Genomic DNA, 19,718 nt, shown 5'->3' on the forward strand with positions numbered 1-19,718 from the left:
GGTCAACTGGTGACTCTGATCAGCAGGTGACCTAGGTCAACAGGTGTCCCAGGTCAGCAGATGACCCCGGTCAACAGGCGACCCAGGTCAACAGGTGGTTCCCGTCAACGGGTGACCCCGGTCAACAGGTGACCCAGGTCAACAGGTGACCCCGGTCTTCAGGTGACTCCTGTTGACAGGTGACCCCGGCTGACAGGTGACCGACTGGCAGGTGACCCAGACCAACAGCTGACCCCTTGCTAACAGGTGACTCGGGCCGAAAGAGGACCCTAGACAACAGCTGACCACGGCCAATAAGTGCCCCTGCCCGGCAGATGACCTCTGCTAACAGATACCCCGATCAACGGGTGACCCCGACCGACGGCTGACCTCGTCCGGTCAGCGACCTTGCCCGACAGGTGACCCGTGCTGAAAGGTGACCCCGGCCAACAACAAACCCGCCCGACAGGTGATCCCCGGCCGACTCCCGGCTCCGCCCGACAAGTGATCTCCGGCCGACTCCTGGCTCCGCCCGACAGGTGGCCCGGCCAACAGTCGAACAAACCAACTGGTGCCGCGCCCCTCAGCTGACCCAGCCGACATGTGAACTCTCCTAACAGGTGACTCGGGCTCGACTGCTGCAGTCATTTCTCCGGCGCAAAGGTCATTAAAAGCCGGGCACGGAATATGACAGATTTCGCCCACCGCCGCAAGCGTCGCTACGTAGCACTCTGGCACACATCCGACTATGCTTGGGCCCCAGCCGGTGTGGAACTGCCACGTAGATAGGGCAAATGAAAGCCCTTCATAATGATGCAGGCGCAAAGACGGCAGTTGCGCGCTGGAGGATAGCCCAACAGATTACGGTTGGAATTGACCCCGCCGCGACCGCTGACTTGAGGTTTAGCTGCGACGTCGCAGTTGATAACGCGCTTTGCGAGGTGCCTGATAATATGTCGGAGGGCAGATGGTGAATGCAATGCGATTTTCATGCACGTGCGTATCAAAATATGGTGGTTTCCGTTGCGCCAATTTTGTGGCTGGATCAAAAAGACTATTCATGTGCAGTCAGCATGACGTGGCATTCTCCGCATCTGCGCGGCAGGCAGAACCTGTTTTCGGTGAATTTATTTAGCTGTTTGCAAGATTTTCATCGTAACAACGCAGCCGTAATGCAAATGTGACTTCCAGGACCGAACTTGTGTCATTGGGAACATCGCTGACAAAGCGACCGATCCAATAAGCAGATGGCGATGTCTGACCGAGTGCACATCAGTGCGTTTTATGGCGAAGACAGTCGGTCGCGCTGCTTGAAATCGATTCACGTCCTCATAAACCGTCTTCAGGATATCCTGCTGTTTTTGGACTATTGTAAACCGTTCGAGATAATTTCGCTGCAAGTTGCCGTCGTTGGCAAGGACAGATGCGGAGAGTGTGGACCTCAGAGGAGAATGTGAAAGCATTGGTATGCAGGAGCTAAAGATACATGTATGTGGAATCTGCGTACGGATTGGATGAAAAATAATCACAGCAGGTTACACTCCGATGCCTCTTTTCTTGAACACACCACAACTGATAACACCAGGTGATAGCCACTAGGTCTGTTGATCATGAAATGACTACGCCTTAGACTTAAACAGAGGAAAGAAATACCATAAGCCACACACTGGTCGAGTCATGAGGTCGTAACAAGCGAGGCAGTTTGGGTGAACGCACCCTTCGTGGAGTTAAACATGAGCGCTACAGTGATTAAATCATTATGACATTAATGATTAAACATGAGCCCCGCGTTGCCGGCAAACACAGACGAGATCACATCATGAAATTCTGAAAACAGCTAAATTGGCCCAATTTCGACGAGACTGTCACCCAACGCGACCGCATATGTTTGCATCGCGCAATTTACGTGCCTGATGGGCCACAGGCTATCAGTAATCTGATCAGGCGCCAATCTGAAGTATCTCAGCGGCACATCAGAGCCACTGATGACGAAAAAACACCCTCGCATAGTGCAAGAAAAGAGCATTTTCTTATCGAGCCGTAGCGGCGTGGAATCGCCCCGCCCCCCCCCCCCCCCGCTGGTGCCACGCGCCAGTGCAGTTCAAGGGCAAAGCAATGTCTTTCATTAGAGAACTTACCTAAACTGACCAAATGACCATGCCGTGCAGGTGCTGATTGTATCATAAGTCGCTCATGTTTTATAACATCGTATGTGTATCGCTGGCGTTGCGTCTCATTTGCATGTGTTGCGTGTTCTGTGTTTATCTATGTAGTATGTACCTACGCGGCCTTGGAATAGCCACTCGCTGGACTTCGCCAAGGTTCGCAATGATAATAATGATACTGATGATGCAAACAAACAACAACCAATCAGAAAATGGCATTTGGCCGACACGCTTGAGTCTCCTGTGCTCCTGGGTCGTGTAACGAAATGGCGCCTGATTGGTCAACACACAGCTGGCGCAGCACTGTTTGCTAGCTCGGCACCACTAGCAACAAGTGCCGCGAACCAATCCGGCGAAGCGAAAGGACTTCGTGCACATCGACGAACACGACGAGGCTCGCTGAGGGGCTGCAGCGCCGGCTGCCTCACTGCTTACCGATGGTGGTTATGACGGTGACGGAGTAGAGCAGGGCGGAGCTGAAGGACCACTCGACGACCTCGACGCGTCCGTTGGAGCGCTGCGACGTCACCACGCCGATGATGTTCTCCTCGAGCTGCCGAAGTCGCGGCAGCGCCTGCTCCGTCCAGTTGGCCTTACGCAGCACGGTGCAGTTCACTGCGGCACAGCCCGCCGCCTGAGGTCAGCGCTGCCCAGACCTGTTATTGGCGCTCTAACTCGCCGCCTCGGTGGGAGACAAGGCCAGCGGCGGCCCAAAACGACCGACGAAATCGGCGCTAAGGCTATTTTACGATGTGATTCATTAGCTACTGAGGAAATGACTTTGAAGAACTTAAGTGCTAGAGGCCGGACTAACGCAGTATCAGTTTTTCCCAGGGCCGTTCCTCGAAGCTGCCTGGAGTTCAGACGGTAAAGCTTTGGAGGAAGGCTGTGAAGGAGAAGTACGCTAGCCGGGTTAATCGGCGAACTTTTATCCACGAAATACGTCCACCCTCCCAATGAGCGCAATACATTGATACCGTAATTGGAAAGAGAGTGCTATCAGCATCATGATCACGGTGTGGGTGCTTGGCTGAGCCACCCCCACCCATCCACTCTGCCGATGGGCCCCATCAGTGCCGCCGTCACTACGGGTGGCTACTTGGCTGGACTGCCCGCCCGGACCAGTCACAAATGGCCGCTAGCTTGTCAATAATAGCAGTCAATATGAAGAAGAACTCGCCAAGTTTCAACTAAAGAGAGCACAGTTTCAGCTGTGGTGCGTTATTCTAGTCAAGGTTCGAAAAAAAATCACTTCATAACGTGGGGACGAGATACGGGATGAGATGGACGGGATGGAGGTCGGATGCAGGTACTACGGGACGGGATGGACGGGATGTAGGTAGGACGCAGGTACTACGGGACGGGATGGACGGGAGGTAGGTGGGATGCAGGTACTACGAGACGGGATGGACGTGATGTAGGTCGGATGCAGGTACTGCGGGATGGGATGGACGGGATAGAGGTCGGATGCAAGTACTACGGGATGTGATGGACGGGATAAGGGTCGGATGCGGGCACTACAGGGTTGGATGTAGGTACTACAGGACGGGACGGACGGGAAGGAGTTAAGCCGTAGGTACTACAGGGTGACATGGACGGGATGTCAGTGGGATGTAGGTACTACAAGGCGGGATGGACAGTATGTAGGTAGGATGTAGGTAGGATATAGGTAGGATGTAGGTACACAAACGTATAACAATCGCAAGCAGGTCTATGCCATGTTCGCACCTCTGAATGCTCCTGAAATTTAAAAAAAAGCCATGCCGGGTACGACTTTTCAACAAGGCCTGAGGAAACTGGGTGAATAAGAAGAGCGAGCATACGGTTGATGGCGCCACAGACTCAACCTGTGAAACTTTTCCGCACCAATGGCGCAATCAATTGAGATTAAGAGGGCAATATGTGCAGCTCTGACGCTTACTGCGCACTCCAAATACCGCGCCTCTTCACAAACGGTGCCAGAAAAAGCGCCGCCGCCGTCTGTGCCGTGCTCAATTTCCATTAACGGGCCACCAGAGAGGCTCTGCTGTACGACCGCGGACCCGACGCCGGTGGAAGCCAATAAGCCCCCGCGAATGCCGTAAAACAAAGGTACCATTTGGCGGTGGGCCCTGCCGCCGTTGCAAAATCACACAACGAATGCCGTCACTGGTGACCGGAGGGGGCCAGTCTGGCGGGCGGGGCGGGGCGGGGGGCGGGCGGGGGCAGGGGCGGGCGGGGCGGGGGGCGGGCGGGGGCGGGGGCGGGGACGCAGGAGGGGGCACGTGCGTCCGCCGTCGCAACCGCCGTTCCTCCCCACTGACTCAACGGGACCAACCCGATGCGACATCGGCTTAAAACCATGTGCTTAAAAGATAATTTGACGAGTCTCTGCTTCAAACTACCACGCAAAATTATCGTCATTCATTGATTTCACTTTTATGGACGAGCGATATAACGCACAGGTGTAAGTTGTGCGTCACTGAGCACGTCCAGAGACGGAACAAGGGCCCACCGCACACGTCCGACATACGCTTTTTAGCCTCCGACTGTTGAGGGATGCTAACAACCGTCCTAATTGGGATGTATTCGGGTGCCAAATATTTTGATGTGCTCCTGCGTTTGCATTGCGTGAAACAACAGCTGCAGGAACGAATCGACAGGGGTAACCGGCCTTTGTCGTCATATGCAGGTGTAGTATTAAGCCCATGGTAATGCACGACCTCAAAATGCTCCAGCCATCCATGGTTTGACCTTCAGACTTGACTGACCTTCCCACGCCCCATGGAAGACCGCTCACGCAGGTTATTAATACTGCAAACACAAAACCAGATTACGTGTGCCTCTGGGAGTAGCATGACAAATTACGGATGATGTGGTCTGAGCTTGCTTCAAGAATTTGAGGAGGTTGACGGGCTTGCGAGCACGCGCCATCGCATTCTCGTGTCACATGCATGCATTGTCTTGCATTCGGTGTGCAACATGGCATGCGGGTACACGAACTCGTCCTCCTTTCAAGCAGATAACCTGCCAAATATAGGAACGGAAGTTATGCGGCAAGTTCGCATGCTTGGTGGTCATAGGGTCTGAGTTCCAGTTTTACCCACCGCGCGTTTCGCTAAATCTGTCTGAACAGTGCATTTCGCTAACGCTCCCGGTAACTTAAGCAGTTACAACCATTCGTAAATAATCTAGCGCTGCTCCGGCCTGTCAAATCAACATCAAACGCAGATTAGCTCTGAATGACAATGATTCAGTTTCAAGGAAACCGCATACCATAAGTCGTTTCATAGCCAGCCACGTACTTTAGGGGCGGACCACACTGTCGCGCCCAACCGACGACACGCGCCAGGGTGGTGGCAGTTTAATACGACACGCTAAAGTTGGGATCAAGTTGAGTCCGCTGAGACCTCTGAAACTAATAGAGCTAGAGACACGAGGTAGGTGTATCTGCATTTGGACTCGCTTAGTCAATCTCTGTGGCCTAGGCTATAGCCCTAGGCCATGCATGGCCTGCAGATCAAATGAGGTCAAACACGGTCAGACTCCTGTGCACAAAGTACGTTCAGACCTCATACAACCAACTGCACCCATGATAATTTTCTAAGCAAAAGGTCAGTGGTGGTATTTGGTTTGGTTGGGTTTTACGGTTTAGCATTGACATTGAAAATCGATTTCACTTTGACCCTGGTCTGAGCTCCACACCCAACTAAAGGTCAATGTAATTAGTCGCAATAAAAAATCAAAGTGCCTGAGTAATTAATAATCCATCCCAAATATCTATGACTTTGTCTAACATCCCGTTATCGCAACAGATGGCACGATTCCCTTGGCATTGCCTTCGCTGACAACCATGCCCCGACTTTGACCTGCCTTAGTCAGCGACCTTATAAGGTACATACATGTTATGTGGAAAGATCGGCTATTCAGTTGCCTACAGCTTTACAAAATTTGGCTCGGCTACGTCGCGCCACTCGAAAGTTATTCTGGTAAACCTTCGGAGTGATCACATTAACACTACTCAACCGCGTGTCAAAGGTCTTGGCTCACCGAACGTAAAAAGTGGAAAAATATAAATAGCACGCATCTGCTCCAGATTTACTGATATTGCCTCTTTTACCAGCAACTCAGTCGTAACACTCAACATTTTCTTAACGCTATTTCTTTAAAGTCTTAGAACGAGCCAAAAATGAGAAAAAAACGATTTTTTGTTTTACACACGCTTAACGTGAAGGCGATTCGACTCTTTCTGTTTCTGCATTATTGTTTAGCTTTTGAGTTTTTAAAACTAAGACGTTTTAAAGTCCGTTCTATGCGGGAACATTTCCCAAAACAAGGCGATCGCGCTTTTGTGATTAACGTTACATAAATCACGTAATTCATGGCATATTTCATCGCGGTTTGGGTCGAGGAGGGAAGTGGCGTTAGGAAACGTGTCTCAAAATGACAGATGCAGTTCATGCTTTTCTTCTTTGGGATGGCAGATACTACAGCTATTTTGGATATCATGCATGACGTGCATCAATGAAGAACAGCCTTTCTTTTTAAGTTTTCATCATGGCTTTACAAACAAATGCAAACAGAACTGCGTTGATAATGTAAATCAACATCTCCAACATAACTATTGATCAACTGTAATCTTTGTGCAGAAAGTGACATCATTTAGGATTGCACATTGCATTACAATTCTTCCTAAAGGGATTTTCCCTACCTCTGATTGTGGTAGCAATTCACACCATGAGGTTATCGAGTTATGGGAAAGCCGTATATTCGAATCTAGCAATATCTCACACGTTGCCGATTGCAGTCTCAAGCTCCAAGAATTTCAATAATTAAGCCGGAAATTTCATTATATTGCGGCAGACATGTCCTCTTCAAATAAATCTTGAAATTTATGAACTAAAGCTAGACTTTTTTAGATGTGGTGACCAATCAATAAACATTTAACAACCAAGTGATCGAATCAAGCTAACAGACATCTATTGTAGTTTAAGACTGCAGTTAAAAGTATGCCGTATAATATTGCTGAGAATCAACAGACTGAGAGGGTCTCCTGTCGATAAATCTACGCATAATATCTCCCTCGTTTTTTGACAGCTGGGGATGATGACATTAGTTTTTTCCTCGCGTACTATATTCATGCCATTTAAAACAAAAGCAAACAATCATATTCAGAAGACTTGCATGCTGGATTGCAGCCCTTCCTGAACGGATTTAACCCGTGATTACCCATGATTATCCATGATTGTGACAGGACTTCATATCATAAAGCAGTGGCTTGGCATCGTAAGATAACATCTATGTTCGATCGCATGTACAAGATATTCATTGTTTTGCATTTCCTGGGACTGGCAAACTATCTTCTTCGAATACAAATAAGAAAGGCGTTTAACATGACTTTGAAGAAGAAAACACTTTAAGACATCGCCTATCCTTGGAATACAACACAAGATAAGAATTATCTTGACATTCAATAGTTCACGAATTAAACACGTCTCTCAAAGGCAGCATCCAGCCCGATGCATGCAGCGCTGAAAGCCGGGCCCGCCAGGTGGGCCGTCTCGTCCGCTGACCGACCCCTCGCCGTCGGCCTGCCGCGGCTGGCGGTGCCCCTCCCGTCGGCCTGCCGCGGCTGGCGGTGCCTCTCCCGTCGGCCCGCCGCGGCTGGCGGTGCCCCTCCCGTCGGCCCGCCGCGGCTGGCGGTGCCCCTCCCGTCGGCCCGCCGCGGCTGGCGGTTGCCTCTCCCGTCAGCCCGCCGCGGCTGGCGGTGCCTCTCCCGTCGGCCCGCCGCGGCTGGCGGTGCCCCTCCCGTCGGCCTGCCGCGGCTGGCGGTGCCCCTCCCGTCGGCCTGCCGCGGCTGGCGGTGCCCCTCCCGTCGGCCCGCCGCGGCTGACGGTGCCTCTCCCGTCGGCCTGCCGCGGCTGGCGGTGCTCCTCGCCGCTCGGCACGCGATGTGGAGCACCGCGTCGGGTCACGGACCCACCCAGAGCCGCTGTCGCCGGGTGGCTGGACGGCCGTCTGCCTTCCTGGAGACGCCGGCCAGCCCACACGGCCGCGGGCTGTCGCTGTCGGGGCCGGGCGCCCAGCTCGACACGGCTCGAGACGTGGCGAGCTGACCGGGGGCGGGGCGGGGGGGGGGGGGGGTGATGGGTGGGTCTTCGTCTGGCACTGACGGGGTGTGGTCGGATCGCTCAGGTGGTGTTGAATCCCCTCCGGACATAGTCTGAACTTGGGACCGGTGCCAAACTGACGCTGCAGACACCGGTCCGGCCTCCCAAAGTTCCTCCCAGGTCCGGCCCACGCCAGCTGACGAATCAAAGGGACTCTAATTAAGATAATCATCCTCGTAATTGATGTACCCGTGAATCTCTGGGTGGAAGTCAGTGACTTAATTGGATATTCTCAAAGCATTCACCAGCAAGTCGCAGCAGTGTTCTCTTACTAAGAATGAGTTCCTGCTGCGGGGCATGATTTAATCGCACCATGCGATTTTGTAGCGACCACGGCTCGAATATGACCGCCGCTGAAACTGGTAATATAGCTTTCTCTGAAGACCGGACAGGTCTATTGTTACGACTTCAGTCCGAGTGGGGCATACCACCCGATATGACGATGAAGAATCTGTATCCCTCGCAGGCTTACAGAAAATGTCGCGGCCGAATACATACGCAAGCCATAAAACAACGTGGCGATGCAATACGATGACAGTTGTGCTCCAGCGCGCTGGTCAAGCGGTAAATGGACACTTTACCGTCGTTTGCACGTTTGTTAGAGACCAGTGTTATGATGTGTCCGTATTCTCGGATGATGCTGGACATCATATGTGGTATGATTATGCTTGTCCGCTTATCAGCGTAGATTGCAGACATTAAGGACTTCATCAGCCTTTGCCTTCATACCGGTATTCATGCAATATAAAAATTTGCAGCAGAAGTTGTTTCAGTAGCTGTTTCCCTACCAACCACGTACTTTAGGGTACAAGACCTAGGACTCGTGTCCCACGACATAGGGCTCTAATTCCAGAGAGGGCGAACTGCTTGTCACGACCATCACATGGTGACCAGCTGACTTCTAGGTTGACGAGGTCATCCTGGAGCGGGGCGGTCACGTTGTAGCATTGTACGGCATGAAAAGGCTCGCTCCGCAGTCCTGTCTGGTGCAAAGGCCCGAGGCAAAGATGCCTGTTGACTGGAAACGCGCTACTGGACAGTGCGTTCAGGGTGCGCGCAACAAATGCCGCACACCATGTGCTCTGAGGTGAAAGCCAGCAATGCTGGCGATTATGTCCTTAAAATTAACAGCCTCGAGAACACAAATGACTTACAATGAATTAAGGTTTTTAACCCACAACGTTATATATATATATATATATATATATATATATATATATATATATATATATACCACTATGCCTATACAACATCAAATAAGGAAAATGTTTACATATTTCTGGATTTAAGGACATTTCAGTACAACTGATTGACTCCCTGAACATTTTTATAAATCGCTTGCCTCATACTCTGTTCACACCAAACGCAAAACACCAAATCCTTGCTAAATGCGCTGAGAAATTTGTCAGTTCGGCACATGTCACCAATGCCGGCAACCCGATTTCAAGCCGCGGGTAAGGGCAATCTCTAGCGCCCACTCTATTTTATCGCCAGCTGACTGCCCCTCCCGCGCGTGCCAGCGTCTGTCTCGGCGCCAAGTCATCGTCTCATCAGCTGACCGGTACAAAGGCGCCATCTATACGAGTCATCACGGCGACACCGGGCTGGCTACGCGCGGTGATCGACACGACGCGGGGGCGTCCCTGAACGCGAACAGCGCTGGTGTTATGCTCGACCCTCGACACAGCTGAGCGCGATCGCGATAAGCGGTGGGACACCAGACATCACGGCTTCGCGAGTGTTCCCCTATACGACCAATGGGCCATGCGGTAACATGATCCTCAAGTTTCAACACGGACTGGTGGGGGAACTCTACAAAGTAACTCTATCCCTTGTAAATGGCGTAGCTTTCCCACTGGGACAAGCCTCCGCCACTTCATTACTCAAACGGGGTGCTCCACATTTATATGGAGTTTTGAACTGAATTAGCAATCTTGAAGGCCTTTCGCTGTCGTTTACAATCCTGCCGTCCTAAGACCTAAACCCCACTAGTTTCTGAGCTATACGCCCGCGAAAATGGAAAGGTATATCGGGAGAGTATTTCAAAGCCACCTTGGCTCTCAAAACGTCATAGGAACGTAATTCAAATCCTGCCACATCATAAGTCATGCGGCAATCAAGGCCAATAACAATATAATGGTCAAGGCACTCATATCTGGTACAAACGATGACGCATTGAAGAGAATATTTACTTGGCACAGAGCTGTGCTCTCTAGAGCAGTCTATTCCACTTAAAAAGTATACCGATAGTCATAAGTGAGCTTGTTTAATCGTATCTGATGCTGACTTCAATACATTTAAAAGTAAAGCATTCCCTTTAAAGGGAGCATCCCACACATGTGTGAGGTTTTACATTTTGGGAGCCATTTGAAGATCATCCGGTGCAGTTCAAAACTCTGCCTTTCTTAAGACTTTAAACCCTATAGTTTCTGGGCAAGACACTCGTGAAGTTATGCAGACTATTTCGTGCAGACCATTGCGAGGTCACCCAGACATGCATGACGCGATAGACATATCGCTTCAATGCTGGTACGCCACCGGCCATGCGGTGTTCAGTGCCAATACCAGTATAACCGTCGAGATATTCGTGTCTGGCGTACGTGAGCGCGATTTCTGGAGCCAACGGACTTCAATTGACTCTCAACCAATGTTATGCATCCAGTGCAAGCTGCAAACACGATTCACGTTTTGTGCTACATAATATGGGAAGTTGAACAGCGGTATTGCTATTACGGAAATAAGACTTATAATCGAATAACGTAAGAATAGCGTCATAACTGAGCCAATATAAAATCATGGATTACATGCAAGAATAACACGAGGAAGAACCTAAACACGTGCACACAACGATATTTGGGTTCTGAAAACAAAGCACCCATTGCCATGGCATCTCTCGAAAAGTTGAAGTACTATTAGTGAGTTAGCCTGTCCGCTAGAATGGCAATTCCGCACGGCCAGGTTGGTAGCGCCTCTGACGTCACATAAACGTCCCGTGATGCAATTAAACCATAACGTCTTAAAGGGAATGTTCCACATTTGAAGACATTGAGTTAGGCATCAGATATGATCGGAAATGCTCCCTTGTAACTATTGGCAAGCTTTCATGGTTCAAAAACGACGCTAAGCAGCAAAATTTCAAAGTTTACAAAAATGGGCCCCATTACGTCATTGTTTGATGGCGTCATGAAATGGGTTTGTGACGGCAGCAAAACCTGGCAGCATCTGGCAGCCAGACCTAAAGAATACCTCGAAACACACAAAAGCTGACGCCAACCGGCCATTTTCATTGCGGGGCTGTGCCCGAGGGGGGGGGGGGGGCGGATTAGTGGGTGGGTTATTTGTGGACTTTTTTTTCTTGGTGCCGGCCGTAAAAGCTTTTGTGGACTGTTTGACATGCGCAACGTAGCGATCGCCAGCTTTTATGGCAGATTATTAATATCGGAGTACGATATGCTGTGCTGCTGCTGTCGCTGCTTTGCTGTTGATGATTTTGTCAATACTTTATTGTCGACCCATCGTTGTGCGCGGTGCTGTATTCCTGACATGATATCATGTGATGTGTACAACAGTCACCGTCCTTATTGTTTGTAAATGGCAATGGGGTGTCGTGCCAAAATTAATAAATTTGTAGCATTGTCTTTATTGTTTGTAACTGGAAATGTGGTGTCATTTACGTCATAAATTTTCCATGCTCCCATGCATTGATTGTGAAAGCATTGCTGTTGCTGTGGTAAAGATGGTAAGGTTGGGCTACTAAGAATGTTTTTCTTCTGGTTAGGATTGGTCATGCAATTAATAGTTAACTCTGATATAACCATTGTGGTGCAACGACATTCTTGCCGTAGGAAGTCCCCTGGCATTGTTAAATATATTTTTACCAGTCATTCATAAATTATAAGCTGCTATCTCATAGGCTTGACATAGAGTACTCAAACAATGTGGCACATTGTGCAATGACACTGATCAATAGCTTCATTGTGGCACTACCTCGATGCTGTACTGTGGCATGACATAATGAACAACAATGTGGTTTTTCGACTGCAATCCGTGCCGCTTTCATAGTAGATTCCAGCATGAAAAGATGGGTCAGACACGCGCTCTTGTATTGACTTCTCATCCGACATATTACTGACCGAAACACATGATAACATATACAAATCACTTTCAGTAAAGCAGACAACCAATACGTGACATCACTTGCTCAGCCCACCTCGGGAATCCAGAAAAAGCAGGTGAGAATGATGCAAACACACCTTTCACTTCCATGGTTATGCAACATGCTGCAGCCATCAGGCTGCTTTACTAAAAAAATTACAGGAAAATTTTACATGTGGTGAAATGACACTGCAAACATGCTGACCTTGCACAAGGCTGGAGACTGACAAGTGCATGTACTTTTGGTTGGATAGGCAAAATGCAATGAAGTGATGAAGCTGCCAGTGCGCAGAAGGCTCACGATAAACGTATTATTAAGTGCTGTCCAAGACACCAACAGCAATACTTTTCCACCTTTCTCAGCACCCAGCATCCCACGCAAGTTGCGGTGACTATGACATGGATTACTCAGGAGCAATGCTCGCCTGCATACAAGGTTTGTGAAGACAGTACAATGTACACCAGTAATAGTAAAGCCCTGCATTTTCAGAATTTTTTAGGAAAAGACAATTTTGCAAAGCCATATAATATGAGCCTATACTGAGCATGTCCATTAATGAGCTGCACACACCAGCCGCTCCTGCCAAAATGGCTGATATAATGGCATGCAATGGATTAATTACATACTGTAATACCTCAATGGGTTTCACAAAGTTGGCAAGATCATACTGAAGTACTAGTATTAGTACTTGCCTTTGTACATCCCTGCAACATAAGTGCTAGTGGTTCTCTCAGTTTGCCAACATTCCTTTGTCATGTTTAAACACAAACATAAAGGTAGAGGCAGGCATCAATACCAATAGGCATAAGTATATCAGGCATCACTATATCACATTTTAATGGGAGTCAGTAGACTGAAGAATACCAAAACAATGTTCTCTCTCAGAAGAACAAACCTCGCACGCCCATTCCCCATCACATCAATACCAATGTAACCTACTGGCACACACCACCAGCGATCACACGCATTTCGAGCCACCGATTCACACTCCTTTGTGACACATTTGCGCAGCTCGCGGGACCATCAAATTGCAGGGTTTCTCACAATTTCCGTGCAGATCTTCAGTCACAACACTGAACTTCACCGTAACCTCCCCTCGAAACAAAATCCCAACGGGGGTTCATGGTTGTGCGGCTCAAGAGATTCTTCTTGCAAAACACAATTTTTGTACAAAATTTAAATTTGTCGTGACATATGTGCGAAATACTTAGAGAAATATATATCTAAAATTACTGTAATGTTTCTCTAATTTCATAATGCTTTGCTAATCCATAAACACGTGCAAGGTTCTGTGCTCCGGTACACAAGGCGCCAACCAATCTGTCTGTATGAGATGCGTTAGTAGAAGAAGAAAAAACCCCAGCAGAAGAAAAAAAAACAGATTTGCCGCCTCGTCTTCTTTTTTATAACTTCGGGAGAGTGCCCATTTCTTGGGTGCCGTACTTTTTTGCAGACAGTGGCGTTCTTTTTTAAAGCATTAACCTGCGGCCTAGAAATAGGGAAAAATGACCCGTTCACGACGAGTGTCGCACAACCCGAAATTGCTCACGCTTGTGTTCGCGACACGCATTCGGCAGTAAAATCTTACTAATAGGCAATCATCTTCCGCGGACTGTACCACATGTGCAGCATCATCACCTTTGCCAATGTAGCAGTGGCCATGCTGTTTTGACCATAAACAAAAACGGCCGGTAATATCACGGGGATCGTTTTGATGGCGATAACGTTTCTATGGCGTCATTAATCCGAAGGCGATTTTGAAACAGGCTCTAAATAAGTCTTTTCGCACTTTGCGGGCATGTAACTCAGGAACCAGAGCGTTTTTGATGTTAAAAAGGGCATACCCGTGAACTGCATCACAATGTCCTCAAGATCGCGATTTCAGTTCAAAACGCCATACAAATGTGGAACATTCCCTTTAAAAGCCATATACACTGAATAGTGAAATTGTGTTGTCTAGAGCAATTTTTGCACTTCAAGGCACATCGATAGTTACAAGTGAGCTTATTTCATCGCATCGGATCCCTGCCTGAATATCTTCAAATTTGGAATACTCTCTTTAAGCCCTTGCACTTAGTGAAAAATGTACCCCAGCATCTAAAACAGTTTCATCCGTTCACGCCAAATGACAGGGGAGACCAGAACATGGGTAAATTGGTGTTGTGTCGATATCGCGATAGTACGAAATCCGGAAGTAGCGAGACTGTGGTGGCGTTCACCTATCTTTGCTCATTATCGCTTCTTTCTGCATCCTCGCGACGCCCCGTTTACCCGGGGTAGGTTACATGAGCCAGCCATACGAGCACGCCGCACATTCCTCGTGGAGAGGCCCCTGTGCAGGCTAAGTGTTGGTGGAGCAACCCAAAATGCACGCCGTTTTACCCCGTCGTTGTTGACTTTCCTTCATCCTACAGCCATGAAATGGTCATAACTGGCCGAATGGACTCTGATCCGAACCAAGCTACATATGCAGTGTGATGGTGATTTGCACCCCGAATGATCGCCTCATCTTAATTTATGCCGCCCCTGCCACTTTGATCGTTATAGGAGCAGACGTGTTTTGCGACTTAAAGTGATTTTCTATCACAAAAATAATGGTTTATGCACATGCATAGCATAGGCGAGCGTATTTGTGATCGAATTTTCAATCTAGGTAATTTGAGATAGCTCATTGAACTAGCTTTTATTATTGATCGCCTTTTAACTGCTGAGACCAACTTTAGTCAAACATACCTCGCACGCGTTCATGTTTGAAAGTGGGAAATGAGGGCTGAGTAAATTGTCATGCCATCAAGGGGATTTAGGGGATAGAGATAGTCAGAAATGATGTTATCATCCGAGTTTTGTAAATGTGTAATGAAATGGCCAGGAACTCGCTGTTTGCACGAGTACACAAACATAAATAGCCTAGCATGCATCAACACCTGGTTGCTGAAGTTATGTCAAGTGAAATTTTGTTCCTGCTTTCGGATAAAGCGGTTAGTGTGGTACAAACCCAGCAAAACATTATTTGAATAGCGCAGTTTACACACGTAGAGGTGGGTGAGATCTTAACGACAAGTCACGAACAGAAGCGTGTCGCCCGCCAGTGACCCAAAAATGGCCGCGCCTTTTCCAGTATTTTGGCAAATATGACTTATGCATGGAAATGAGCACCCCGTTTGAAACACTTCCTACGAAGTTAGCTCCAAACATAAAAACAGTATCTTTCTGAACCAAGTGCGGCAAACAGCCAAGTCTACTGGAGCTACAACTAACTATAGCAGCTAGAAATAAGCAACAAAGGTCTGAAGCCCCCGGTCTTTCAGCCTTATGAGTCCAAAGCCTAAATCGAAGGGCGAGAGGAACTGCGGTAAAAATGCAATGCGTTCAAATCAAGTTCAGACTTTGGACATGACTATTATGCCGGGTATTTACAATGTAACCATGTGTGCTCGAGAGCGTCGTTTAACCAGCACCTCCTGATGTATTGCAGGTCGATAACAGTCGGCATAAAATGCAACATCTAGATCTAGTTTCCCCACACCTGACCCCAGTGCTTTTGGTTTGCCCGTGCGTCCTCGCTCATCCCTGGCAGTACAGAATTGCCAACGGATCTGCCGTGCCACAGCAACTACCCAAACCGTGTCGCTGTCGCAGGTAACATCATCTAAAACTGCTATTTTCCTCTCCCGCCAGCGCATGCAGCTGACGTTTGTCAGCGGTGCAGCCGTCTACACAAGCTGTCATGATGAGGCGCGCGACGCACGCCTCGTGGGGGATTCCAACCGAACGTCTTCGTCATAATCCTGACGCGTTACCCGACGCCTTCTGCCGCAGACCCGGCGCGCGGGATTGGCCGGTCGAGGCACTCCAGACAGCGTGCGCCACACCGCAGCTGGAGACCCTGCCCGCACAGTTGACTTGTCCCGGGCGAGATTATGGCGCCGCGGGTGGCGGCGAGTGGCAGTTTCTTCCGGCCACGGCGCCGACAGAGCATACCAAATGCTCGGAACGCCGGTATTTATGGCCAGCCATGCCATACAGCAGTATCCGCGACCGGCCCGGCTAATGTGACGTCCCTGCATTATGGGCGGCTAGTGGCTAATAACTTGCCGGCAGAGGGAGGCGGACAAGTGGGCTCGGGAGGACAGAATCCGGTCGGCTCGGTCCAATTGCGTGTCGCACTTCGGTAACGCTCACGGGCCTGAAGTTATGCCAGGCGGGATATCTCGGCCGTCGAAGCGGCACTGACAGCACGATTTGCACACTGCTGTCCGCTTCCCGTTGTGACGACAGATACACAAGAACGTCGCATGCGGTTAAGTTTTCGTTGGTGTGCGTGAAATAACTCGTAACCTGCAAACGTGGAGATGATGCTTGTTGCCTGTTGTGGCCATGGGCTTCCTCCAGTTTGACGCGGTGACAGTGTAAGGGCCGGTGCGACATATATTCGACTTCTGACCGCCAGAATCGTACATCTTTTTTTGCCCTGGCTACACTAGCATACTGTGGGAGAAAAGGGAACTATTTGTCTGGCTGTCCGAAGCTTACGACTGGCAAATCCTGCCATTTGTTATAGCTGCCAAAGCCCAGGTAAGCTCGGAAATATTTCAGCGCGCTAACACAGGCGAGTACCACCGACGTGAGTAATGGTCTGGGCCTAGAAGTCCAAATCAGATGATGGACGTGGAAGGAGTCCTGCGAGCCAGGTCGTACCAGAATAGGGACGTGATCGAATCGTCCATGTCGGCCGACTTGCCAGTTTCATTTTCTGCATAGGTAAAACAACAATGCACGCATCTTGAAAGGTTGAGTAAAATTCAGCAGGCATTTCACGATCACGCCAGCCGAGAAAGTCTCGGGGGGTCTGTGGAGGAAAGCGGACACCGCGGTCACACTGTCCATCAGCACTGTAGCGAAAATGCTGTTTTCTTGCCTCCGTTATAGTGAGTAGCCTGATAATTTTCGTCACGTCCGTCCGTCCGTACTTCTGTGTCACGCACATGTACAGCCACGGCTCAGCGTCAGTCTCAGCCGGCCACATGAACAATCGTCATGCGACCACTCCAGCTTCAGCTGACGTCAGCTGGTTGGCATCGTTGTATTGACTCGGGTCCGGACTCGCCCAGTGAGACGACGCCGGCGCGTGTAAACCTCACCCATCGGTCTCACGTGGGAAACACACAATTCATAACTTACAAAAAAATTGCCGACACGCTTGTCGAAACCCGGTGCAAAGCTCGGTAAGGAGTCTTCACAGCGAAATGAGCTCAACACATTAGCACTAGGGACGAGCAAACCGCCATGAATGGCAGGAAGAACAAACCGCCACACATGGCAAGAGTGCGAATCGATGCGCCTTGCGACGCACCCTCCATCGTGCACAACAACAGATTCGATCATTTGACAACGCTGGTCAGTTATGGTGTCAAATCTAGGCGAACCGAGCACATATCAACGTGGAAACGACTGCGCTGCCCAAGTGTGTGTAACGCCTACAGAACCACCCAGCCAGCCCGACACTGTCACACACAAAGCGCTGCAACAACAGACAAGAAAGCGGCCAATGTCGCGTGTATCTCAAAGATCATCGCGACCAATGTCGCGTAAAAAACCTCACGCGTCTCGAATACAACGCGCCGGTGCCTAAACTGGGCAGACTGAGGTGTTAAAATTGGCACGGACGAAGAGACCCGTTCCCGTCGACCAATAACCACGCAATGTCTGAGTATTTTATGGTGCTTGGGTCGCAAGCTCCTACAGCGTCTGGCTCAGCAAGCGTCCGGCTGTGTTCGGCTCCCCGTTGTCGTCGGTGTTAAATACCGCGCTCATTTTGTGGCCTACCTAATACTTTATATTTTAATATCCCGGAATCACGGGTTTGAATCATGACTGCAGAGCTGGACTTGGATTGGATTCTCAGAATAGCTTGATGGGGATAGCAGTTGGATTCGACATTTAAGCAGGTTCCAATGGACTAGAACATATGCCTTGAAATGTCAAACTAATACGATGCAATTAAGTGTTTGACGAGTGACTCAGTCCGATGCAGAACCAACATAACCGAACGTAACTCATTTAGCTACCTAATACGAACTCAAGGTAATATTTACTGCATAAGAAGAAAGACGAGCGTTGTAGTCCGTCGCTAACCGACAAAAACGAGTTGCATCTAATTCTTCCAAAGGGAACGTCGGCCCAGGCAATAATTACTGCATTTCATTGCTTACCAAAACGATGAATCTCAAAATTCGACACAGTTTTAAGATTCCAATCCTGATTTTCAGGGTTCAAAAACAAAATTCAAGATTCGAAATCATATAAGAAACAGCATTGAGAACTTCATGATTCACGCAGATTCGAATAATTTCGAATCTTGAGATTCGTATTCGCCTGGTGCTCCTCCGCGCGGCGGATATTCATGCGTGTCACTGAACACTGGGGAGCCGAGGACCGTCGTGACGCGAGATCAGGACAATTCGGCAGAGATCAAAAATGCTATGCCACTGGCACATACGCACCTCCTGGCGAGCAGCTGTTCGCACACCGTCAAGTGCAATTCATGAAGCGGGCAATACAGAACGTGCGTACCGGACTGTCAACATTTCGAGTAAAATGACTGAGAATCAAATGTGGCCATGCCATCTCCAATCATCATGAGAAGGCACACACAAGATGCAAATAGCTCACCCAAAATTGTATTCAAATGATCGGTCTACGAGAGTCTTAGATGTTCCGGTCACCAAATGTTCGTAAATGACATGTGATTTCTCAAAACATTGCGGGTTGCGGGTTGCTGATGCTTTGGCGAAGTACAATTTATGACCTGCGAAAATAATTTGTTTGCCCGCATTTGTCAATGCAAGACAACCATGAAAACACAGACAATGACGTGAAAATTGTGTCTTCAGATGGTACTCGCATTTGAGATGACTGGCAAAAAATGAATTTGGCGGTCATTCCAGGATATCTGGTATGTCGCTTAGTGATCTGATATCGTCTTTTTAGCCCATAAGTTTGATCGGTGATGCCGCTTTACCGTCCGGCATGTTATCTTGTGCTACGCAGTGCTCGGTTCAAAACGTATTTACGAGTCAACAACTGCAGTGGAGATTCAGATGTACATTTCTTGCCACGTTATCTGGACTAGCGCATGCTGAGCCGCCTGGGGCCATGGACAAATGTCGCCATTTTTGTAAGTTGTCATGCATTTTTCTTTCTTCTTAGCGGAGATTTTAGTCAATTTTTGTACCCCAACATGCCAAGCCGTAAATGCTTAATGCCAGC

The 19,718-nt window shown here is 49.1% G+C and overlaps 1 protein-coding gene across 1 annotated transcript in view; it reads right to left on the reverse strand.

Annotated features, from left to right (window-relative positions):
* Nucleotides 1-19,718, reverse strand: part of LOC119111611 (uncharacterized) — a 58,925-nt gene that overhangs the window by 21,990 nt on the left and 17,217 nt on the right. The window contains exon 2 of the mRNA XM_037235419.1: nt 2,580-2,759. Coding sequence (XP_037091314.1) covers nt 2,580-2,759 — 180 coding nt within the window. The remainder of the gene's footprint in view (nt 1-2,579; nt 2,760-19,718) is intronic.

Source organism: Pollicipes pollicipes, unplaced genomic scaffold (genome assembly GCF_011947565.3).
Source record: "Pollicipes pollicipes isolate AB1234 unplaced genomic scaffold, Ppol_2.1 Scaffold_7261;HRSCAF=8764_pilon_pilon_pilon, whole genome shotgun sequence".
Classification (NCBI taxonomy): domain Eukaryota; kingdom Metazoa; phylum Arthropoda; class Thecostraca; order Pollicipedomorpha; family Pollicipedidae; genus Pollicipes; species Pollicipes pollicipes.